The 25,374-nt window shown below is 40.3% G+C and overlaps 2 protein-coding genes across 5 annotated transcripts in view; both read right to left on the reverse strand.

Moving 5' to 3' along the window:
• Window positions 1-18,425, reverse strand: part of LOC139736335 (IgGFc-binding protein-like) — a 29,783-nt gene extending 11,358 nt beyond the window's left edge. The window contains exons 1-16 of one of the 4 annotated variants that reach the window (XM_071647089.1): window positions 18,225-18,425; window positions 17,450-17,554; window positions 16,910-17,145; window positions 16,305-16,512; window positions 11,457-11,780; window positions 10,930-11,100; window positions 8,884-8,988; window positions 8,336-8,571; window positions 7,732-7,939; window positions 6,833-7,156; window positions 6,262-6,432; window positions 5,481-5,585; window positions 4,941-5,176; window positions 1,966-2,173; window positions 914-1,237; window positions 327-497 (exon numbers count right to left, since the gene is read on the reverse strand). In XM_071647089.1, coding sequence (XP_071503190.1) covers window positions 327-497; window positions 914-1,237; window positions 1,966-2,173; window positions 4,941-5,176; window positions 5,481-5,585; window positions 6,262-6,432; window positions 6,833-7,156; window positions 7,732-7,939; window positions 8,336-8,571; window positions 8,884-8,988; window positions 10,930-11,100; window positions 11,457-11,780; window positions 16,305-16,512; window positions 16,910-17,145; window positions 17,450-17,554; window positions 18,225-18,375 — 3,283 coding nt within the window. In that variant the 5' untranslated portion in view covers window positions 18,376-18,425. Of the gene's footprint in view, window positions 1-326; window positions 498-913; window positions 1,238-1,965; window positions 2,174-4,940; window positions 5,177-5,480; window positions 5,586-6,261; window positions 6,433-6,832; window positions 7,157-7,731; window positions 7,940-8,335; window positions 8,572-8,883; window positions 8,989-10,929; window positions 11,101-11,456; window positions 11,781-12,345; window positions 12,554-12,960; window positions 13,197-14,057; window positions 14,163-14,848; window positions 15,002-16,304; window positions 16,513-16,909; window positions 17,146-17,449; window positions 17,555-18,224 lie in introns of those variants that run through there. The other 3 variants (XM_071647091.1, XM_071647088.1, XM_071647090.1) reach the window with 3 other exon arrangements.
• A 195-nt stretch (window positions 18,426-18,620) lies between these two features.
• The window catches only part of LOC139736341 (mucin-5B-like), a 36,568-nt gene continuing 29,814 nt past the window's right edge, over window positions 18,621-25,374 (reverse strand). The window contains exons 28-35 of the mRNA XM_071647096.1: window positions 23,255-23,462; window positions 22,210-22,533; window positions 21,626-21,796; window positions 20,845-20,949; window positions 20,305-20,540; window positions 19,698-19,905; window positions 18,803-19,126; window positions 18,621-18,625 (exon numbers count right to left, since the gene is read on the reverse strand). Of these exons, the coding sequence (XP_071503197.1) occupies window positions 18,621-18,625; window positions 18,803-19,126; window positions 19,698-19,905; window positions 20,305-20,540; window positions 20,845-20,949; window positions 21,626-21,796; window positions 22,210-22,533; window positions 23,255-23,462 (1,581 nt within the window). The remainder of the gene's footprint in view (window positions 18,626-18,802; window positions 19,127-19,697; window positions 19,906-20,304; window positions 20,541-20,844; window positions 20,950-21,625; window positions 21,797-22,209; window positions 22,534-23,254; window positions 23,463-25,374) is intronic.

The following is a 25,374-nucleotide window of genomic DNA, read 5'->3' on the forward strand; positions in this document are numbered from 1 at the left end:
ATCCGCTTGTCTCGCTTGTTTCTCATTTTAATAATAATAGACATTTATAGAGCGTCTTTTCCACTGGATGCATTTCTATTTATCTATCTGTCTAATTGACACTTCCTTTGAACTAAAGTTTGTTTTCTTTTAATAGAGTTACTGCAACGCATACACGAGCAGGCTTATAACCATGTGTATTTCGAAATACCTAGTAGTCTCACATTTCAAACGAATACAAAAATCTGTTGAGTCCGCATCAGCTCTTGGCATCTCGTTACTACTCTTGCGTAAAATTTTGCGTCGTTGTTACAATGTCAAGGATATCCAAGATTTTGAATACTTACAACAGGGCACACATTCGTCATCAACGAGCATGGTTCCTTCAGGACAGAAGCAGCCATTGACTCGCTCGACAGGACATTCTTTGTTGTCGTCATGGAAACGTGTACACTGGTCATGTGGAGACGGAATACATTCACACTCGTGGTATTCCATAGGTTCCTCACAGTGGAATGCTGGTGGGTTGATAAACAGCAATCAACAAATAGTATAAGACAGGTATCAGACGTGTGGATTACATGCCTAAATAGCTTTAGATTATTTACTGGTTATGAGTAGCTCTACAATAAGGGGCTATAGCAACGTCTTAAAATTACGTACAGAAATGTAACGCTAATTCTTGTTCATTCTTAATTACCTTGATTGATAGGATGTGTAAAATATTTTACAACACGTTCTCAGGGATTCTATACTGACGGAGAAAGTATGTGGAGAAGCAAATTCCAAACAGTCCCAACTCAACGGTCCCAAACAAATTTCAGTATATTGATACATAAACACAACAAAACTTCATGTTTGTTTCAAGCAGACCATGATGACACGCTCCATTTGTTAAAAAAAATATACCTATGACTGAATGATAAGAACTTACGACAAAAGTCTTCTTCTCGCCAGTCGATACACACACCAGCTCTAGCGCACGCAATGGCGTAGTATTCGAATGCGTCGCACGTAGTTTCATTGGAGAAACACTCGTCGTAGAGGCAGTTCCTGAAGAATGGGTCTGGTGAAACAACCTCGTGACACACTTGGAATTCGGGCCGCGTGTACAACAGTTTGCACCAGTCCACATCGGGTGGGTTCGGGCAAGGAGGTACAGGCTCACCGCAGCCACAATCTCTCCGTTCTTCGATTGGTACCCATTCACAGCAGTCATTATTCTCTTCACACGTTGTCTCATTGACGCCACAGATCCCTGTTTGTTTGTTTGTTTTTGTTCAGTTTAAGCATAAAAAATGCATAATATTCTTGGTGAAAAACCAAAAACAAACACAAAACAAAACAAACAGACTAGCACAACTTGATCATTCATGTGATTTTGTGTTACACACGTTAAGGCAAATACTAGACCACCTCAAGCGGAACGTCATTTGCTTTCTCTTTAATCTCTTAATTTTCTCGCGATACATCTATGAGTATACAGCTGAAACCCAACCCCTCCCCTTCTTGGACATGTCATCGCAAGAAGAAATGTATCATTTACTATCTACTGAGGATCAGTGCCGTATGTATTTAAAAATCAACACTTACCCATTTATCTTTTTCGAAGTTTTGAATGTCACTGTTCTAAAAATTTATATTCCGTATCAGGGAAATCCCCTTAGAGTAAAGATTTGGGTTAGGGTTACGTTTACGGTTAGCGTTTGGGTTAGGGCTAGAATTAGGTGCTAGAATTAGATTCAAGATTAGGATTAGGGTTAGGGTTAGGGTCAGGGGAAGGGTCCAGGGTAATTGCCCAGGGGGTAGTTGCCCTAGACGCTTATATTGAGTTCTAAATCTTAGACAGATATCTGCTCCGCCCTATAAATCAATATAAAAGGCATTCTTCTTTTCAAGCATACCAAACGAATTCAATTTAACAAAAACGAAAAGACATGCTTTCTTATCTACCCCAAGCTAGGAAAATGGAAACGTGTGGATTACCGCACAGTCCCTCTGTGCTGTTGTAGTATATCTCGTAGGCAACCCGAACGCTGAAGTAGTGCAAGTCGAAGGGGACGAAACGGACTTCCAGGCGGATGTCGGGTGCGTAATAGACAACGAAGATACCATCAACCCAGATGTCGAAGGTAGGATTGAAATCACTCACGGGTGCAGTATATTGGTCTTCGTCTATGTCGACACGATTGTGCTTTATAATGTAAGATTTGATTAAGAAGCAAAGTCAACAACTCGACATTGTAGACTTCAAACGACATGTTTTGAAATTTCCTGTGTAACAGCAGTAAATTCATCGTTTCAAATATTCTTCATTCGTTGATCTTTACAATACAGTTATGTTGTTTGACAGTGGTTGTTTAATCCTAATAACGCTCATTATTATTATTCCTAAGTTCACTTTGAGGATCATCGCTGTCGTGATTCACATTCTTGTTGTTCCACCCATGCATTGATTCCTACTTAAGCAGTGGCGTATCTAGGGAAAATGGCGCCCGGGGCAAGCGCGAAAATTGCGCCCCTAATTTCTTAAAGGACAAGTTCACCTTCATAAACACAAGGATTGAGAGAATGTAGCAATATTAGTAGAACACATCATTGAAAGTTTGAGGAAAATCGGACAATCCGTTCAAAAGTTATGAATTTTTGAAGTTTTTGTGCAGTAACCGCTGGATGAGAAGACTACTGCAGTGTGTAATGTCACATGCGTACAACAATATAAGGACAATATAAAGAGAATTTCACAAAATATCATCTTTTGAAAAAAGTACACATTCCCTTGACTCGTTACCAACATATGTTATGGGTAATATTATTCCCCCTGCCTTTAGAAAGCGGCAAGTCAAGTGCTCTTTTATTATGCGAAAAAAAGTGAAAATATGTTGAATTTTCTTTACATTTTCTTTATACGGTTGTACGCATATGACATTACAAGCTGTAGTAGTCTCCTCACCCAGCGGCTCCAACACAAAAATTTTAAAAATTCATAACTTTTGCATCGATTGTCCAATTTTCCTCAAACTTTCACTGATGTGTTCTATTAATATTGCTGCATTCTCTCAATCCTTATGTTTATGAAGGTGAACTTGTCCTTTAAAAAGTGTTCAACCCCAACCCCATCTCGGTAGGGACTTTAAACAAAGTCCACATGATACGCTTTTTCAAGCACTTTAAAGGGGTCTTTTGAGGGTGATTCAAATGTAATGAATTTTGATAAATTTTGGCGAGCGAGCGCAGCGAGCGAGCCGAAAATTTTGGTATTTCAGCTTACAAAAGATGGAATTCTTGTCATTTTTTGCTAATCAAATCTTACAATTCCAATCAAGATATAGTGACGGCCTTATAGATAACGATTTATACCAACAAACTGCATGAGGAATTTCAAAAGTACTCTAAATTAGTACGCGCGAGTTAGCCGAAATTTGTAAATTTCCACGTCATCATCACGTTTTGTTCTTATCTCTTTGTTCTTTTTTGTTTTTTTGATAAATTTTGACGAGCGAGCGCAGCGAGCGAGCCGAAAATTTTTGTATATCAGCTTGGCAAAACATGGAATTCTTGTCATTTTTTGCTTATTAAATCTTACAATTCTAATCAAGATATAGTGACGACCTTATAGATAACGATTTATACCAATAAACTGAGGACTTATAATACTAGTACTCTAAATTAGTACGAGCGAGTGAGCCGAAATTTGCATATTTCCGCGTCATCATTACGTTTTGTTCTTATCTTTTTTGATTTGTTGTTTTGTTTTTTTGCGCCCCCCCCCCCCCCCCATAATTATGTTCGAAACTGTTGGCGTCCTCTCTTGATCCAGTCGGCGATCGCTTCAGAACGAATGAAATTGCAGCCGCTGCTCCGTGTAACATTTTTCCTGCTTAATATAAAATGACATGATTGTGTGAACACAATAGACATTATCATTTTGTGCGCGTCATCGTCACGTTTTGTTCTTATCTTCTTCTTTTCGTTTTTTTTTGGGGGGGATAAATTTTGGCGAGCGAGCGCAGCGAGCGAGCCGAAAATTTTTGTATTTCAGCTTACAAAACATTGAATTCTTGTCATTTTTTGCTTATTTAATCTTACAATCCTAATCAAGATAATAGTGACGGCCTTATAACGATTTATACCAACAAACTGTGGACTTGAAAAAAATACTCTAACTTGTACGAGCGAGTGAGCCGAAATTTGCATATTTCCTCGTCATCATTACGTTTTGTTCTTATCTTGCTTGATTTCTTTGCGCCCCTCCCCCCCCCCCCCGTATGTTTGAAACCGTTGGCGCATTCTTTTGATCCAATTGGCGATCGCTTCAGAACGAAAGAAATTGCAGCCGCTGCTCCGTGAAACATTTTGCTTGCTAAATATAAAATGACATGTGTGAACACAATAGACATTATCATTTTGTTCACGTCAGTATCACCTTTTGTTCTTACCTTCTTTATTTGTATAAATTTTGGCGAGCGAACGCAGCGAGCGAGCCGAAAATTTTTGTATTTCAGCTGGCAGAACATGGAATTCTTAATTGTGTGAACACAATAAACATTGTCATTTTGTCCGCGTCATCATCATGTTTTGTTTTTATCTTGTTTGATTTGGTTTTCTGCCCCCCCGCCATTCTCCCGCTTCCCCCCCCCCCCCCCCTTTCCGGGCGTTTTCTTCTTCTTCTTCTTCTTCTTTTCTTTTTTTTTCCTCTTCTTCTTCGTTTTTTTTTCTTTTTCTTCTTCTTTTTTTTTCGGTTTTTTTTCGTTTTTTGCGCCCCCAAGGAGTGGCGCCCGGGGCACGTGCCCCCCTTGCCCCCCCCCCCCCCTAGATACGCCACTGTACTAAGGGCCAGTATTTCGTTCAACAATAGTGCAACAGCAGCGCGGCAATCGGTGTACCCGAATAGAAAGAAATCGATCAGTATTCTTCAGAACTATGAGGTACTCGAAAATATCGTAACACGTTATGCTTACCCCTCCGGACGTGTGGTCAGACAACAGTACGACCGTATGCCCTCCGTAGATGATTGTAAGCTGCTTAGGACACGTTGTACCGGGGAACCGTTCACACTCCACGTTGGTGATGAGTACTGTGTACTTTGGTGGTTTGCTGGAATCTTCGCTCAGAACGTAGGTGCAGTTGCCCTGGTGATCAAAGTCGTTACCATTGAAGTCTCTGTAGTGAGGATCGCCGTATCCCGTGCAGATACCTTGAAGAACAGAGCACGAGTATCGATGTTAATGTGTTTAGGGGTGTCATGGACGGAAGTGATAAGGTTTAGATTTCTTAGTGTAATAATACAAGTAAATTACGCATTTCTGAGTGAAAGGCAACTTCCAAACATGCCTTCTCTGAGATGCCTTTGAACAAAAACAGCTACATTTCAAAAATTTCAGTCTTCAAGCCTGTAACAATTTCAATCATATAGAAAAATGTGAAAGTGACTCTTGGCCAGGCAGCTACCGGTACGATCAAATTGGTTTTAAGGTTGGAATAATTTTTCGATCACTTACATTCATTGCGCGGTGGTACATAAGCTGTTGGTGTGAAAGTGGGTGTAGGGGGCGCGGTGGTGGTAGGCCTCGTCGTAGGCGTGGAGACGGATTCTGTGGGTGTGGCTGTAAAACAGAGAAATGTTTTGTTCACAACTACAACAAACCTAACTGCAGTAAGAATGTCAACTTTCTGTTATTGATCTTAAGCCTTTTGCGAGGGACCTCATTTGGGTGTTCCGGCGATAGCCTTAAAGAAAGCGAGTTTCCCTGATCTCTTGACTTCGTCTCTCGTGACGTCACTCTGATCGCTTTAATTCCGATGAAGACAACCAGTGGACCTTTAACATAGGTTGAGATTACTCTCTAAGATGTTCTCATGAATTGAAAGTACACTTTTACGCGAAGACACTTTTACGCGAAGCAATAGGCGTAACATAATGTACATGATATCTATTTTCAGTGTGGCTATCTATTATGTCTATATTGGAAACATTTCTGGATTTATCTCAGCCCATATGTGCTTGTCTCGCTTGTTTCTCATTTTTCATTCTATTTATCAATCTGTCTAATTGACACTTCCTTTGAACTAAAGTTCGTTTTCTTTTACCAGAGTTCCTGCAACGCATACACTAGCATGTTTATAACCATGTATATTTCGAAATACCAAGTAGTCTCACATTTCAAACGAATACAAAAATCTGTTGAATCCGCATCAGCTCTTGGCATCTCGTTACTACTCTTGCGTAAAATTTTGCGTCGTTGTTCAATGTCAAGGATCTCCAAGATTTTGAATACTTACAACAGGGCACACATTCGTCATCAACGAGCATGGTTCCTTCAGGACAGAAACAGCCATTGACTCGCTCAACAGGACATTCTTTGTTGTCGTCATGGAAACGTGTACACTGGTCATGTGGAGACGGAATACATTCACACTCGTGGTATTCCATAGGTTCCTCACAGTGGAATGCTGGTGGGTTAATAAACAACAATCAACTAAAATAGTATAAGACAGGTATCAGACGTGTGGATTACATGCAAAAATAGCTTTAGATTATTTACTGAGTAGCTCTACAATAAGGGGCTGTAGCAACGTCTTAAAATTACCTAGAGAAATGTAACGCTAATTCTTGTTAATTCTTAATTACCTTGATTGATAGGATGTGTAAAATATTTTACAACACGTTCTCAGGGATTCTCCTGACGGAGAAAGTATGTGGAAAAGCAAATTCCAAACAGTCCCAAACAAATTTCAGTATATTGATACATAAACACAACAAAACTTTATGTTTGTTTCAAACAAAACATGATGACACGCTCCATTTGTTTAAAAAAAAAATTATACTGATGACTGAATAATAAGAACTTACGACAAAAGTCTTCCTCTCGCCAGTCGATACACACACCAGCTCTAGCACACGCGATGGCGTAGTACTCGAATGCGTCGCACGTAGTTTCGTTGGAGAAACACTCGTCGTAGAGGCAGTTCCTGAAGAATGAGTCTGGGGAAACAACCTCGTGACACACTTGGAATTCGGGCCGCGTGTACAGCAGTTTGCACCAGTCCACATCGGGTGGGTTCGGGCAAGGAGGTACAGGCTCGCCGCAGCCACAATCTCTCCGTTCTTCGATCGGTACCCATTCACAGCAGTCATTATCCTCTTCACACGTTGTCTCATTGACGCCACAGATCCCTGTTTGTTTGTATTGGTTTAGTTTAAGTATAGACTATTTATAATATTCTCGGTGAAAAGCAAAAATCGTAGCAAAAATTGCTCATACATGTAATTTTGTGTAAATGGAAAAAAGGTTAAAAGTGGCACGCATTGTAGCAAATAATAGAACAACTTTTGGAGCATAAGAGATCAAATGGGTAAAACGTACTCTAGCTTGAGTTTAAAAAAAGGGATGAAATTTCTTCGATTTCTATGGATATTTATTACTAAATGAACTAAGTTTGGAGTTGGCCTTGATTTGCCTGGCACAGGTGTAATTTGTCAGTCCTTTATATTCCGAGAATCAATGCCGTAGATGTTTTTATGAGTCAACAGTTACTCATTGATTTAACGTTTATTCGTTTTGGTTTTCCATTATCACTGTTTCAAAAACGGTATTCAGTTATAGATAATAGAAAGATAAGTACTACATCAATGAATCAATAGACATACTTCTTTTTGAAGCTTACCACTCAAATTCACTGCAATAAAAACGAAAAAGTCAACTTTTCAATCTACCCCAAACTAGGAAAAAGAGGAAATGTGTGGATTACCGCACAGTCCCTCTGTGCTGTTGTAGTATATCTCGTAGGCAACCCGAACGCTGAAGTAGTGCAAGTCGAAGGGGACAAAACGGACTTCCAGGCGGATTTCGGGTGCGTAATAGACGACGAAGATACCGTCAACCCAGATGTCGAAGGTAGGATTGAAATCGCTCACGGGTGCAGTATATGGGTCTCCGTCTATGTCGACACGGTTGTGCTTTATGATATAAGATTTGATGAAAAAGCACAGTCAGCAACTTAATTGACATTGGAGGATTCAAACGACTTCTTTTGAAATTTCCTGTGTAACAGCAGTAAATTCATCGTTTGAAATATCCTTTATTGATCTTCACAATACAGTAATGTTGTTTGACAGTAGCTGTCTAATCCTAATAACCCTCATTGTTACTTTTCCTAAATTAAGTTTTAGGATTATCGCTGTCGTGATTCATATTCTTGTTGCACCCATACATTGATTCCTACTTAAGCCAGTATTTCGTTCAACAATAGTGCAACAGCAGCGCGGCAATCAGTGTACCCGAGTAGAAAGAGATTGATCAGTATTCTTCGGAACTATGAGGTACTCGAAAATTTCATAACACGTTATACCTACCCCTCCGGACGTGTGGTCAGACAACAGTACGACCGTATGCCCTCCGTAGATGATTGTAAGCTGCTTAGGACACGTTGTACCGGGGAACCGTTCACACTCCACGTTGGTGATGAGTACCGTGTACTTTGGTGGTTTGCTGGAATCTTCGCTCAGAACGTACGTGCAGTTGCCTTGGTGATCAAAGTCGTTACCATTGAAGTCTCTGTAGTGAGGATCGCCGTATCCCGTGCAGATACCTTGAAGAACAGAGCACGAGTATAGCTGTTAATGTGTTCAGGGGTGTCATGGACGGAAGTGATCAGGCTTAGATTTCTCAATTTGATAAGAAAAGTAAATTACGCATTTCTGATTGAAAGGCAACTTCCAAACATGCCTTCTCTGAGATGCCTTTGAACAAAAACAGCCAAATTCGAAAGATTTTCAGACTTCAAACCTTTGGCGTGTAACAATTTAAATCATATAGAAAACTACGAAAGTGACTCCTGGCCAGGCAGCTACCGGTACGATCAAATTGGTTTTAAGGTTGGAAGAATTTTTCGTTCACTTACATTCATTGCGCGGTGGTATATAAGCTGTTGGTGTGAAAGTGGGTGTAGGGGGCGCGGTGGTGGTAGGCGTGGTCGAAGTCGTGTAGACAGGCTCGCTGGGTGTGGCTACAAAACAGAGAAATGTTTTGTTTACAATTACAATAAACCTAATTACAGTAAGAATGTCAACTTTATTTGTGACCCTGCACCTCAAAACAAACAAAAAGTCGCCAGACATGAATTTTTAGTTAAGACCATATTCTGAAAGAGGAGACTTTAAGCTTTAAAATGATGTATAACTCAAATCAAATGGACTCTCCTAACCTATCTAAATATTGGAAAGAAAGCACAAACTCAGGAAAAGTGTGAACTGAGAAAAGAGGCTCTGAAGTACAGTGTGTATTCAAGCGCTTAATCTTTACCAAACCATCCTGGCTGTGCGATGAATGGGACAAAAAACAGGAAGTAAACCGCCAGAGTAACAACAATGAAGGGATTATCAGATTAAACCGAAATTAATCATGCCTCATTAACACATTCTGTCCATAATTAATGCCAACTTCCAAAGCAGTAGCATCATCCTTTCAAAAGTTATTAGAGTTGAAAGTGAAGAGTGTGGACAAGGTTTTTTTAGAAATGAAAAAGGGATTCTAAAGACACACCTAATCACACTATTCTACCAAAAATGTTCGAGATAAACTGCTAAGAAAACACACTTTCCTGCCAGTTTTATGATACCAAATTTTAGCATAATTTAAAAGAAGATTCGCTCTTTCAGAAAATATTAAAAAGTCAAGTTCGGCTGGGTTGACCCATTTCACTTATTTTCAGTCCTCACGCAAAATCAGTGTGTGCGACTTTATGTTCGTTTTGAGGTGCACGGTCACATTTTATACATCTTTACACAACTTAAAGGACAAGTCCACCTTCATATACATAAGGATTGAGAGAATGCAGCAATATCAGTAGAACACATCAGTGAAAGTTTGAGGAAAACTAGACAATCCGTTCAAAAGTTACGAATATTTTAAGTATCTGCGCAGTCATTGCTGGAAGAGAAGACTACTACTGTGTATTATGTCACATGCGTACAACTAACTATACAAGGAAAATAAAAAGAGAATTGCACAAAACTTTACTTTTTGAATAAAGTGCACATTTCTTCGACTTACTGACGCATGCTAAGGGTAACATTATTCCCCCTGCCTTCTTAAAGAGAGAAGTCGAGTGTTCTTTTGTTATGCGAGAAAAATGGAAATAATTTAAATTATGTTGAATTTTCTTTATTCTTTCTTTATATCGTTGTACTCATGTGACATCACAAGCTATAGTAGTCTTGTCATCCAGCCGTGACTGAGCAGAAACTTCAAAAATTCATAACTTTATAACGGATTGTCCGATTTTGTTCAAACTCTCACTGATGTGTTCTACTAATATTGCTGCATTCACTCAACCCACATGTCTATGAAGGTGAACTTGTCCTTTAAGCCTTTTGCGAGGGACCTCATTTGGGTGTTCAGTCGATAGCCTTAAAGAAAGCGAGTTTCCCTGATCTCTTGACTTCGTCTCTCGTGACGTCACTCTGATTGCTTTAATTCCGATGAAGACAACCACTGTGGACCTTTAACATACGTTACGATTACCTTCTAAGATATCCTCATGAAATCAAAGTACTCTTTTACTCGAGACAATACGGCAGCATAATCTACGTGCTATATATTTTCAGTGTGGCTATTCATATGGTCGATTTTTCTGAATTTATCTTAGCCCATATATGCTTGTTTCGCTTGTTTCTCAATTGCTTTTTTCTGTCAATTTGTCTACTTGACATCCTCTTTGAATTTAAGTTGTCTTTTCTTTTCTTTTCTTTCATTAGAGTTACTTGAAGACATACACTCATATGTTTATAACCATGTGTATTTCGAACTACCTAGTTGTCATGCATTTCAAACGAATAGAAAGTCTGTCGAGTCCACATCAGCTCCCGGCATCTCGTTACTACACTTGTGTTAGATGCTGCGTCGTTGTTCGATGTCAGGGATCTCCAAGATGTGGCTAGATACTTACGACAGGGCACGCATTCGTCACCAACGAGCATGGTTCCTTCAGGACAGAAGCAGCCATTGACTCGCTCAACAGGACATTCTTTGTTGTCGTCATGGAAACGTGTACACTCGTCATGTGGAGACGGAATACATTCACACTCGTGGTATTCCATAGGTTCCTCACAGTGGAATGCTGATGGGATAATAAACAGCAATCGGCAAATAGTATCAGAGAATAACGTTTTAAAAACTACCTATAGCTTCTTTGAAATGTAACGCTTATTCTAGTTCGTTCCTGGTTACCTGTGCTATTGGCTTGCAAAGTATGCCACAGCTCGTCATTAGGGATTCTCATTATGTGACGGGGTACGTACATGACAAAAAAAAAATATCTAAACAGGTAACTCAACATTCCAAAACAATCTTCAGCGCACTGCTACATAAAATCAAAACTTCATGTTTCTGTCGATATGATCTTGAAGACACGCAACATTTGTAAAAAGAAGCAAGAGAACTTTTAACGCTAAAGACTGAATTATAGGAACTTACGACAAAAGTCATCCTCTCGCCAGTCGATACATATACCAGCTCTAGAGCACGCAATGGCGTAGTACTCGAAAGCGTCGCACGTAGTTTCATTGGAGAAACACTCGTCGTAGAGGCAGTTCTTAAAGAAGGGTTCTGGTGAAACAGCATCGTGACACACTTGGAATTCGGGCCGAGTAAACAGCAGTTTGCACCAGTCTACGTCGGGTGGGTACAGGCAGGGAGGTACTTCCTTGCCGCAGCCACAGTCTCTCCGTTCCTTGATCGGTACCCATTCGCAGCAGTCACCACCCTCTTCACACGTTGTCTCATTGACTCCACAGATTCCTGTTTGTTTGTATTGGTTTAATTTAAGTATAGATTATTTGTAATATTCTCAGTGAAAAAAAAGCTGTTCATTCATGTAATTTTGTGTAGATGGAAAAAAAAAGATTAAAAGTGGCACGCATTATAGCAAATGATATACCAACTTTTGGAGCATAAGAAATCAAATGGGTAAACGTACTCTAGTTTGGCTTGAATAAAACGGAATGAAATTTCTCCAATTTCTATAGGTACTTATTACTAAATGAACTAAATTTAGAGTTGGTCTTGATTTGCCTGGCACAGGTGTAATTTGTCAGTCGTTTATCTTCTAAAAATCAGTGCTGTATGTTTTTATGAGTCAACAGTTACTTATTAATCTGATGTTTGTTCGTTTTGGTTCTAAATATCACTGTTTCGAGAACGGCATTCAGTTATAGACAATAGATAGAAAACTACTTAATCAATGAATCAATAGACCTTAGCCACTTATTTTTGAAGCTTACCATTCAAATTCATTCTAATAAAAACGAAAAAATAAACCTTACAATTTACACCAAACTAGGAAAAATGGAAATGTGTGGATTACCGCACAGTCCCTCTGTGCTGTTGTAGTATATCTCGTAGGCAACCCGAACGCTGAAATAGTGCAAATCGAAGGGGACGAAACGGACTTCCAGGCGGATTTCGGGTGCGTAATAGACAACGAAGATACCATCAACCCAGATGTCGAAGGTAGGATTGAAATCGCTCACGGGTGCAGTATATGGGTCGTCGTCTATGTCGACACGGTTGTGCTTTATGATGTAAGATTTGATTAAGAAGCAAAGTCAACAACTCGACATTGAAGGGTTCAAACGACTTGTTTTCAAATTTCCTGTGTAACGGCAGTAAATTCATGGTTTCAAATATTCTTCATTCGTTGATCTTTGCATATAGAGTAATGTCGTTTGCCAGTGGTTGTTTAATCCTAATAACTCTCATTATTACTTTTCCTAAGTTCAGGTTCATATTTATCGTGATTTCGTGATTTCGTGATTTGTATTCTTCTTGCACCCATGCATTGATTGCTACTTAAGCCAATATGTCATTCAACAACAGTGCAACAGTAATGCGGCACTCGGTGCACCCGGGTAGAAAGAGATTGATCTGTATTCTTCGGAACTATGAGGTACTCAAAAACATTATAACACGTTATACCTACCCCTCCGGACGTGTGGTCAGACAACAGTACGACCGTATGCCCTCCGTAGATGATTGTAAGCTGCTTAGGACACGTTGTTCCGGGGAACCGTTCACACTCCACGTTGGTGATGAGTACTGTGTACTTTGGTGGTTTGCTGGAATCTTCGCTCAGAACGTACGTGCAGTTGCCCTGGTGATCAAAGTCGTTACCATTGAAGTCTCTGTAGTGAGGATCGCCGTATCCCGTGCAGATACCTTGAAGAACAGAGCACGAGTATCGCTGTTAAAGGTAGGGGATACCTTTTACAGACCTCCCAAAATGCAGCAAAACATTAAATATGAACCTCAGGGGACTTGTTTAGGCCACTGCTGAGAAATTTGGAAGTCAACAGTTATCTACAATTTGAATAATGCACAAAACTCAACTACTCAGTAGTTCTGTGTGTCAGCCACACCTAAGCCTTTTTGTTGCAGTCTTCTGTATTTTTTATCTATAAACACATATCTAAAAGTATAAGAGCTGATGTAATAACATATAGAGTGTGTGGCAAGAATGTATATAGAAATGTTTGTAAGTTTTGATAAAATTTCTTCACAAAATATACATGATGGACACACATGCAATGCATGGGTCTGCAAAGGTAGCCTAGTAATGTACTGGAATTTACGGTGAGCCCCGAAAAAAATTCAATTCAAAATCTAACGGTCAAAAAAGTGTACTAAATGTTACCTTCCACTTTCAATACTTTATGGGAGTTTCTAAAATGATACTCTCTTCAACATACCACTGTATTTATACAACTCTTCATTTAAGGCATGCAAATGGGATTCCCTACCTTTAATGTCTTTTGGGGTGTCATGGACGGAAGTAATAAGGTTTAGATTTCTTAGTGTAATAATAAAAGTAAATTACGCATTTCTGACTGAAAGGCAACTTCCAAACATATGCCTTCTCTGAGATGCCTTTGAACAAAAACAGCTAAATTTCAAAAATTTCAGACTTCGAACCTGTAACAATTTCAATCATATAGAAAAATGTGAAAGTGACTCCTGGCCAGGCAGCTACCGGTACGATCAGAATGGTTTTAAGGTTGGAATAATTTTTCGATTACTTACATTCATTGCGCGGTGGTACATAAGCTGTTGATGTGAAAGTGGGTGTAGGGGGCGCGGTGGTGGTAGGCCTCGTCGTAGGCGTGGAGACGGATTCAGTGGGTGTGGCTGTAAAACAGAGAAATGTTTTGTTCACAACTACAACAAACCTAACTGCAGTAAGAATGTCAACTTTATGTTATTGATCTTTACACAACTTAAGCCTTTTGCGAGGGACCTCATTTGGGTGTTCCGGCGATAGCCTTAAAGAAAGCGAGTTTCCCTGATCTCTTGACTTCGTCTCTCGTGACGTCACTCTGATCGCTTTAATTCCGATGAAGACAACCAGTGGACCTTTAACATAGGTTAAGATCACTCTTTAAGATATTCTCATGAATTGAAAGTACACTTTTACGCGAAGACACTTTTACGCGAAGCAATAGGCGCAACATAATGTACATGCTATCTGTTTTCAGTGTGGCTATCTATCATGTCTATATTGGAGAAATTTCTGGATTTATCTCAGCCCATATCCGCTTGTCTCGCTTGTTTCTCATTTTTCCTTCTATTTATCTATCTGTCTGATTGACACTTCCTTTGAACTAAAGTTTGTTTTCTTTTACTAGAGTTACTGCAACGCATACACTGGCGTGTTTACAACCATGTGTATTTCAAAATACCTAGTAGTCTCACATTTCAAACGAATACAAAAATCTGTTGAATCCGCATCAGCTCTTGGCATCTCGTTACTACTCTTGCGTAAAATTTCGCGTCGTTGTTCAATGTCAAGGATCTCCAAGATTTTGAATACTTACAACAGGGCACACATTCGTCATCAACGAGCATGGTTCCTTCAGGACAGAAACAGCCATTGACTCGCTCAACAGGACATTCTTTGTTGTCGTCATGGAAACGTGTACACTGGTCATGTGGAGACGGAATACATTCACACTCGTGATATTCCATAGGTTCCTCACAGTGGAATGCTGGTGGGTTAATAAACAACAATCAACTAATAGTATAAGACAGGTATCAGACGTGTGGATTACATGCAAAAATAGCTTTAGATTATTTACTGAGTAGCTCTATAATAAGGGGCTATAGCAACGTCTTAAAATTACCTAGAGAAATGTAACGCTAATTCTTGTTAATTCTTAATTACCTTGATTGATAGGATGTGTAAAATATTTTACAACACGTTCTCAGGGATTCTCCTGACGGAGAAAGTATGTGGAAAAGCAAATTCCAAACAGTCCCAAACAAATTTCATAAACACAACAAAACTTTATGTTTGTTTCAAACAAAACATGATGACACGCTCCATTTGTTTAAAAAAAAATTATACTGATGAATGAATGATAAGAACTTACGACAAAAGTCTTCCTCTCGCCAGTCGATACACACACCAGCTCTAGCACACGCGATGGCGTAGTACTCGAATGCGTCGCACGTAGTTTCGTTGGAGAAACACTCGTCGTAGAGGCAGTTCCTGTAGAATGGGTCTGGGGAAACAACCTCGTGACACACTTGGAATTCGGGCCGCGTGTACAGCAGTTTGCACCAGTCCACATCGGGTGGGTTCGGGCAACGAGGTACAGGCTCGCCGCAGCCACAATCTCTCCGTTCTTCGATCGGTACCCATTCACAGCAGTCATTATCCTCTTCACACGTTGTCTCATTGACGCCACAGATCCCTGTTTGTTTGTATTGGTTTAGTTTAAGTATAGACTATTTATAATATTCTCGGTGAAAAGCAAAAATCGTAGCAAAAATTGCTCATACATGTAATTTTGTGTAAATGGAAAAAAGGTTAAAAGTGGCACGCATTGTAGCAAATAATATAGACCAACTTTTGGAGCATAAGAGATCAAATGGGTAAAACGTACTCTAGTTTGAGTTTAAAAAAAGGGATGAAATTTCTTCGATTTCTATGGATATTTATTACTAAATGAACTAAGTTTGGAGTTGGCCTTGATTTGCCTGGCACAGGTGTAATTTGTCAGTCCTTTATATTCCGAGAATCAGTGCCGTAGATGTTTTTATGAGTCAACAGTTACTCATTGATTTAACGTTTATTCGTTTTGGTTTTCCATTATCACTGTTTCAAAAACGGTATTCAGTTATAGATAATAGAAAGATAAGTACTAAATCAATGAATCAATAGACATACTTCTTTTTGAAGCTTACCACTCAAATTCACTCCAATTAAAACGAAAAAGTCAACTTTTCAATCTACCCCAAACTAGGAAAAAGAGGAAATGTGTGGATTACCGCACAGTCCCTCTGTGCTGTTGTAGTATATCTCGTAGGCAACCCGAACGCTGAAGTAGTGCAAGTCGAAGGGGACAAAACGGACTTCCAGGCGGATTTCGGGTGCGTAATAGACGACGAAGATACCGTCAACCCAGATGTCGAAGGTAGGATTGAAATCGCTCACGGGTGCAGTATATGGGTCTCCGTCTATGTCGACACGGTTGTGCTTTATGATATAAGATTTGATGAAAAAGCACAGTCAGCAACTTAATTGACATTGGAGGATTCAAACGACTTCTTTTGAAATTTCCTGTGTAACAGCAGTAAATTCATCGTTTGAAATATCCTTTGTTGATCTTCACAATACAGTAATGTTGTTTGACAGTAGCTGTCTAATCCTAATAACCCTCATTGTTACTTTTCCTAAATTAAGTTTTAGGATTATCGCTGTCGTGATTCATATTCTTGTTGCACCCATACATTGATTCCTACTTAAGCCAGTATTTCATTCAACAACAGTGCAACAGTAATGCGGCACTCGGTGCACCCGGGTAGAAAGAGATTGATCAGTATTCTTACGAACTATCAGGTACTCGAAAAACATCATAACACGATATACCCACCCCTCCGGACGTGTGGTCAGACAACAGTACGACCGTATGCCCTCCGTAGATGATTGTAAGCTGCTTAGGACACGTTGTACCGGGGAACCGTTCACACTCCACGTTGGTGATGAGTACTGTGTACTTTGGTGGTTTGCTGGAATCTTCGCTCAGAATGTACGTGCAGTTGCCCTGGTGATCAAAGTCGTTGCCATTGAAGTCTCTGTAGTGAGGATCGCCGTATCCCGTGCAGATACCTTGAAGAACAGAGCACGAGTATCGATGTTAATGTGTTTAGGGGTGTCATGGACGGAAGTGGTAAGGTTTAGATTTCTTAGTGTAATGATAAAAGTAAATTACGCATTTCTGACTGAAAGGCAACTTCCAAACATGCCTTCTCCGAGATGCCTTTGAACAAAAACAGCTAAATTTCAAAAAATTCAGTCTTCAAGCCTGTAACAATTTCAATCATATAGAAAAATGTGAAAGTGACTCCTGGCCAGGCAGCTACCGGTATGATCAAATTGGTTTTAAGGTTGGAATAATTTTTCGATTACTTACATTCATTGCGCGGTGGTACATAAGATGTTGGTGTGAAAGTGGGTGTAGGGGGCGCGGTGGTGGTAGGCCTCGTCGTAGGCGTGGAGACGGATTCTGTGGGTGTGGCTGTAAAACAGAGAAATGTTTTGTTCACAACTACAACAAGCCTAACTGCAGTAAAAATGTCAACTTTATGTTATCGATCTTTAGACAACTTAAGTCTTTAGCGAGGGACCTCATTTGGGTGTTCCGGCGATAGCCTTAAAGAAAGCGAGTTTCCCTGATCTCTTGACTTCGTCTCTCGTGACATCACTCTGATCGCTTTAATTCCGATGAAGACAACCAGTGGACCTTTAACATAGGTTAAGATTACTCTTTAAGATATTCTCATGAATTGAAAATACACTTTTACGCGAAGCAATAGGCGCAACATAATGTACATTCTATCTATTTTCAGTGTGGCTATCTATCATGTCTATATTGGAAACATTTCTGGATGTATCTCAGCCCATATCTGCTTGTCTCGCTTGTTTCCCATTTTTCATTCTATTTATCAATCTGTCTAATTGACACTTCCTTTGAACTAAAGTTTATTTTCTTTTGCTAGAGTTACTGCAACACATACACTAGCATGTTTATAACCATGTCTATTTCGAAATACCTAGTAGTCTCACATTTCAAACGAATACAAAAATCTGTTGAGTCCGCATCAGCTCTTGGCATCTCGTTACTACTCTTGCGTAAAATTTTGCGTCGTTGTTCAATGTCAAGGATCTCCAAGATTTTGAATACTTACAACAGGGCACACATTCGTCATCAACGAGCATGGTTCCTTCAGGACAGAAGCAGCCATTGACTCGCTCGACAGGACATTCTTTGTTGTCGTCGTGGAAACGTGTACACTCGTCATGTGGAGACGGAATACATTCACACTCGTGGTATTCCATAGGTTCCTCACAGTGGAATGCTGGTGGGTTGATAAACAGCAATCAACAAATAGTATAAGACAGGTATCAGACGTGTGGATTACATGCATAAATAGCTTTAGATTATTTACTGAGTAGCTCTACAATAAGGGGCTATAGCAACGTCTTAAAATTACCTACAGAAATGTAACGCAACTTCTTGTTCATTCTTAATTACCTTGATTGATGGGATGTGTAAAATATTTTACAACACGTTCTCAGGGATTCTATACTAACGGAGAAATTATGTGGAAAAGCAAATTCCAAACAGTCCCAAACAAATTTCAGTATATTGATACATAAACACAACAAAACTTTATGTTTGTTTCAAACAGAACATAAAGACACGCTCCATTTGTTAAAAAAAAAGAAAAAAAATCATACTGATGACTGAATGATAAGAACTTACGACAAAAGTCTTCCTCTCGCCAGTCGATACACACACCAGCTCTAGCACACGCGATGGCGTAGTACTCGAATGCGTCGCACGTAGTTTCGTTGGAGAAACACTCGTCGTAAAGGCAATTCTTGAAGAATGGGTCTGGTGAAACAACCTCGTGACACACCTGGAATTCGGGCAGCGTGTACAGCAGTTTGCACCAGTCCACATTGGGTGGGTTCGGGCAACGAGGTACAGGCTCGCCGCAGCCACAATCTCTCCGTTCCTTGATCGGTACCCATTCACAGCAGTCATTATTCTCTTCACACGTTGTCTCATTGACGCCACAGATCCCTGTTTGTTTGTTTGTTTTGGTTTAGTTGAAGTACAGACTATTTGTAATATTCTCGGTAAAAAAGCAAGAAAACATAGCACATACTGTTCATTCATGTAATTTTGTGTAGATGGAAAAAAGATTAAAAGTGGACGCATTATAGCAAATAATAGACCAACTTTTGAAATGGGTATAACGTACTCTAGTTTGACTTGAAAAAAAAAAGGAATGAAATTTCTTCGATTTCTATAGGTATTTATTACTAAATGAACAAAATTTGGGGTTGGCCTTGATTTGCCTGGCACGGGTGAAATTTGTAAGTCCTTTATCTCCTGAGAATCAGTGCCGTTTGTTTTTATGAGTCAACAGTTACTTATTAATTTAATGTTTGTTTGTTTGTTTGGGTTTTCCAATATCACTGTTTCAAAAACAGTATTCAGTTATAGATAATAGAAAAATAACTACTTAATCAATGACTCAATAGACATACTTCTTTTTAAAGCTTATCACTTAAATTCACTCCAATGAAAACGAAAAAATAAACTTTACAATCTACCCCAAACTAGGAAAAAACGGAAATGTGTGGATTACCGCACAGTCCCTCTGTGCTGTTGTAGTATATCTCGTAGGCAACCCGAACGCTGAAGTAGTGCAAGTCGAAGGGGACGAAACGGACTTCCAGGCGGATGTCAGGTGCGTAATAGACAACGAAGATACCATCAACCCAGATGTCGAAGGTAGGATTGAAATCACTCACGGGTGCAGTATATTGGTCTTCGTCTATGTCGACACGGTTGTGCTTTATAATGTAAGATTTAATTAAGAAGCAAAGTCAACAACTCGACATTGTAGACTTCAAACGACATGTTTAGAAATTTCCTGTGTAACAGCAGTAAATTCATGGTTTCAAATATTCTTCATTCGTTGATCTTTACAATACAGTTATGCTGTTTGACAGTGGTTGTTTAATCCTAATAACGCTCATTATTATTATTCCAAAGTTCACTTTGAGGATCATCGCTGTCGTGATTCACATTCTTGTTGTTCCACCTATGCATTGATTCCTACTTAAGCCAGTATTTCGTTCAACAATAGTGCAACAGCAGCGCGGCAATCGGTGTACCCGAATAGAAAGAAATCGATTAGTATTCTTCAGAACTATGAGGTACTCGAAAATATCGTAACACGTTATGCTTACCCCTCCGGACGTGTGGTCAGACAACAGTACGACCGTATGCCCTCCGTAGATGATTGTCAGCTGCTTAGGACACGTGGTTCCGGGGAACCGTTCACACTCTACGTTGGTGATGAGTACCGTGTACTTTGGTGGTTTGCTGGAATCTTCGCTCAGAACGTACGTGCAGTTGCCCTGGTGATCAAAGTCGTTACCATTGAAGTCTCTGTAGTGAGGATCGCCGTATCCCGTGCAGATACCTTGAAGAACAGAGCACGAGTATCGATGTTAATGTGTTTAGGGGTGTCATGGACGGAAGTGATAAGGTTTAGATTTCTTAGTGTAATAATACAAGTAAATTACGCATTTCTGACTGAAAGGCAACTTCCAAACATGCCTTCTCTGAGATGCCTTTGAACAAAAACAGCTGAATTTCAAAAATTTCAGTCTTCAAGCCTGTAACAATTTCAATCATATAGAAAAATGTGAAAGTGACTCCTGGCCAGGCAGCTACCGGTACGATCAGAATGGTTTTAAGGTTGGAATAATTTTTCGATTACTTACATTCATTGCGCGGTGGTACATAAGCTGTTGGTGTGAAAGTGGGTGTAGGGGGCGCGGTGGTGGCAGGCCTCGTCGTAGGCGTGGAGACGGATTCAGTGGGTGTGGCTGTAAAACAGAGAAATGTTCTGTTCACAACTACAACAAACCTAACTGCAGTAAGAATGTCAACTTTATGTTATTGATCTTAAGCCTTTTGCGAAGGACCTCGTTTGGGTGTTCCGGCGATAGCCTTAAAGAAAGCGAGTTTCCCTGATCTCTTGACTGCGTCTCTCGTGACGTCACTCTGATGGCTTTAATTCCGATGAAGACAACCAGTGGACCTTAAACATAGGTAAAGATCACTCTCTAAGATATTCTCATGAATTGAAAGTACACTTTTACGCGAAGACACTTTTACGCGAAGCAATAGGCGTAACATAATGTACATGATATCTATTTTCAGTGTGGCTATCTATTATGTCTATATTGGAAACATTTCTGGTTTTATCTCAGCCCATATCCGCTTGTCTCGCTTGTTTCTCATTTTTCATTCTATTTATCAATCTGTCTAACTGACACTTCCTTTGAACTAAAGTTCGTTTTCTTTTACCAGAGTTCCTGCAACGCATACACTAGCATGTTTATAACCATGTCTATTTCGAAATACCTAGTAGTCTCACATTTCAAACGAATACAAAAATCTGTTGAGTCCGCATCAGGTCTTGGCATCTCGTTACTACTCTTGCGTAAAATTTTGCGTCGTTGTTCAATGTCAAGGATCTCCAAGATTTTGAATACTTACAACAGGGCACACATTCGTCATCAACGAGCATGGTTCCTTCAGGACAGAAACAGCCATTGACTCGCTCGACAGGACATTCTTTGTTGTCGTCATGGAAACGTGTACACTGGTCATGTGGAGACGGAATACATTCACACTCGTGGTATTCCATAGGTTCCTCACAGTGGAATGCTGGTGGGTTGATAAACAGCAATCAACAAATAGTATAAGACAGGTATCAGACGTGTGCATTACAGGCATAAATAGCTTTAGATTATTTACTGAGTAGCTCTACAATAAGGGGCTATAGCAACGTCTTAAAATTACCTACAGAAATGTAACGCCAATTCTTCTTCATTCTTAATTTCCTTGATTGATAGGATGTGTAAAATATTTAACAACACGTTCTCAGGGATTCTATACTGACGGAGAAAGTATGTTGAAAAGCAAATTCCAAGCAGTCCCAACTCAACGGTCCCAAACAAATTTCAGTATATTGATACATAAACACAACAAAACTTCATGTTTGTTTCAAACAGACCATGATGACACACTCCATTTGTTAAAAAAAAAAATATACCGATGACTGAATGATAAGAACTTACGACAAAAGTCTTCTTCTCGCCAGTCGATACACACACCAGCTCTAGCGCACGCAATGGCGTAGTACTCGAATGCGTCGCACGTAGTTTCGTTGGAGAAACACTCGTCGTAGAGGCAGTTCCTGAAGAATGGGTCTGGTGAAACAACCTCGTGACACACTTGGAATTCGGGCCGCGTGTACAGCAGTTTGCACCAGTCCACATCGGGTGGGTTCGGGCAAGGAGGTACAGGCTCGCCGCAGCCACAATCTCTCCGTTCTTCGATCGGTACCCATTCACAGCAGTCATTATTCTCTTCACACGTTGTCTCATTGACGCCACAGATCCCTGTTTGTTTGTTTTTGTTCAGTTTAAGCATAAAAAATGCATAATATTCTTGGTGAAAAAAACAAAAACAAACACAAAACAAAACAAATAGACTAGCACAAGTTGATCATTCATGTGATTTTGTGTTACACACATTAAGGCAAATACTAGACCACCTCAAGCGGAACGTCATTTGCTACGTCTTTAATCTCTTACATTTTCTCGCGATACATCTATGAGTATGCAGCTAAAACCCAACCCCACCCCTTCTTGGACATGTCATAGCAAAAAGAAATGTATCATTTACTATCTACTGAGGATCAGTGCCGTATGTATTCAAAAATCAACACTTACCCATTTATCTTTTTCGAAGTTTTGAATGTCACTGTTCTAAAAACTTATATTCCGTATCAGGGCAATCCCCCTTAGTTAGAGTAAAGATTTGGGTTAGGGTTACGTTTATAGGGTTAGCGTTTGGGTAAGGGCTAGAATTAGGTTCAAGATTAGGATTACGGTTAGGGTTAGGGTGAAGGGAACGGTCCAGGGTAATTGCCCAGGGAGTAATTGCCATAGACGCTTATATTGAGTTATAAATCTTAGAAAGATATCTACTCCGCTCTATAAATCAATATAAAAGGCATTCTTCTTTTCAAGCATACCAAACGAATTCAATTTAACAAAAACGAAAAGACACGCTTTCCTATCTACCCCTAGCTAGGAGAAGTGGAAACGTGTGGATTACCGCACAGTCCCTCTGTGCTGTTGTAGTATATCTCGTAGGCAACCCGAACGCTGAAGTAGTGCAAGTCGAAGGGGACGAAACGGACTTCCAGGCGGATTTCGGGTGCGTAATAGACGACGAAGATACCGTCAACAAAGATGTCGAAGGTAGGATTGTATTTCTGCACTGGTGCGGTGTATGGCTCTCCGTCTATGTCGACACGGTTGTGCTTCATGAGAAAAGATTAAATTGAAAAGCAACATAAATAGTTCCATTCTTTTTTTTCTTTTTTCTTTTTTTTGGGGGGGGAGGTTCACGCGACTTATTTAGAGCTTACCCATGTAAACGTAATGAAATTATCTTTTCACATATCCTTGGGTAGTGCTGCCCACCTTCAATAATTTATACAGTAAAACGTCTATTCAAATTCGTGATATTCTTCCGTCGAGATGTTTTCACCTCGGAGGTTCTAATCCTGCTCGAGTATGTACGCCCATGATCTTTTTAAAATTATGGCTACTACTAAAACACTGATCAAGTCAGTGCTTATTTACGTCGATGTAGGGCAATTTGTCAATCAGTTACAGTAAAAACATCTGTTTGACATTAGTAGGCTAAGGGCAATAGCCCTCATCATTGGCTTCTTTTTTTTTTGTTGTGGTTGTTGTTGTTGTTGTGTTTGTTGTTGTGGTTTTTGTTGCTTGACCTAGTGTGTTCGGAGGTGACTGATATGTCAAATCTGAGCTGTCGGGCGCCAATTTCACACTTTGAGCCGGTGGTTAATTGGGTGGTCTCGAGTATCTAGCTGCTCTCGCTTTCCTTGCTACCCGTTGTTTTCGACTGTGGCTCTGCGATGCTGTTCGGCTGACTTGGCACCACTACTGATCAGACAACGCCATAGAGGTCGGTCTAAGGCAAGGTCTTCCCAAGTTCCGACAGGAATTTTGAGGCTCTTCAGGGTGGCCTTCTGGCAATCTTTGAAGTGGAGCTTGGGAATTCCATCTTGGCATTTCCTTTCTGCTAGTTCACCATACAGAAGGACCTTAGGGATGCGTTGGTCATCTATTTGTGGGACATGTCCTGCCCATCTTGTTTGTGCCTTCCTAAGGAAGGTGTGAATACTGGTCATAATTGCATGGATGAGGATTTCTGTGTCGGGAATGTGATTCTGCCATCTGATCTTTATTAGTCTGAGGAGACAGGTTGTACGTGTGAAATGGTCCAGCTTTCGACCATGTCTGCTTTATATGGTCCAGGTTTCACAGGCGTAGAAAAGTGTAGTGACGACTACTGCCTGGTAGACCTTGCGTTTGGTGCTGAGGCTGATACCCATTCGCTCCCAGACATTTTCTCGGAGCCTCCCGAAGGCACTGCTGGTCTTGGAGATTCTACACTTGATTTCCACGTTAATGGTGATCTGACGTGACAGAGTGCTGTCCAGGAATGTGAACTTGTCAACATTATTGAGCACTGTACCATTTACTCTGATAGCAGATTTCTGGTGGGGCTTGTCAGGGCAGGGTTGATACATGACTTCGGTTTTCTTGGTACTGATGGTGAGGCCAAAGTTGTCGCAAGACCTAGATATTCTGTCAGTAGTCGCTTGCTTTGCCTGTTCACTGGAGGCACTGGGAGCACAGTCGTCGGCAAAAAAAGGAAGTCTCTAACAACTTCTTTCATCTTTGATACTGCCTGTAGTCGGCACTGATTAAAGAGTTTACCATCTGTATAGATCTGATAGCCATTTCTTCGTGACTGTCATGGAAGTCATCAATGGGCATGGCAGAAAACATGAGGCTGAAGAGTGTTGGCGCTATTACGCAGCCCTGCTTGACACCGTTTGTCACCGGGAAGGCTCTCTGATGTTTCACCCTTATCCTGTACACGGGCCATCACACCGCCATGGAACTGGCGTATCATAGTGACGAAGTGCTCTGGACATCCAAACTTTGTCAAAATCTTCCACAAGACCTCTCTACTGACTGTATCAAATGCCTTTGTGAGATCAACAACGGTGGCGTAGAAGTGCCTGTTCTGTTCTTGGCACTTCTTTTGAAGCTTTCTTGATGCAAAGATCATGCCCGCTGTGCCTCTATCCGCCCAGAATACTCACTGACTTTCGGGAAGGTGTCCCTGCTGGA

The sequence above is a fragment of the Diadema antillarum genome, unplaced genomic scaffold, assembly GCF_040938485.1.
Source record: "Diadema antillarum isolate AM-2024a unplaced genomic scaffold, OU_Dant_1.0 seq00000637_RagTag, whole genome shotgun sequence".
Taxonomy (NCBI): domain Eukaryota; kingdom Metazoa; phylum Echinodermata; class Echinoidea; order Diadematoida; family Diadematidae; genus Diadema; species Diadema antillarum.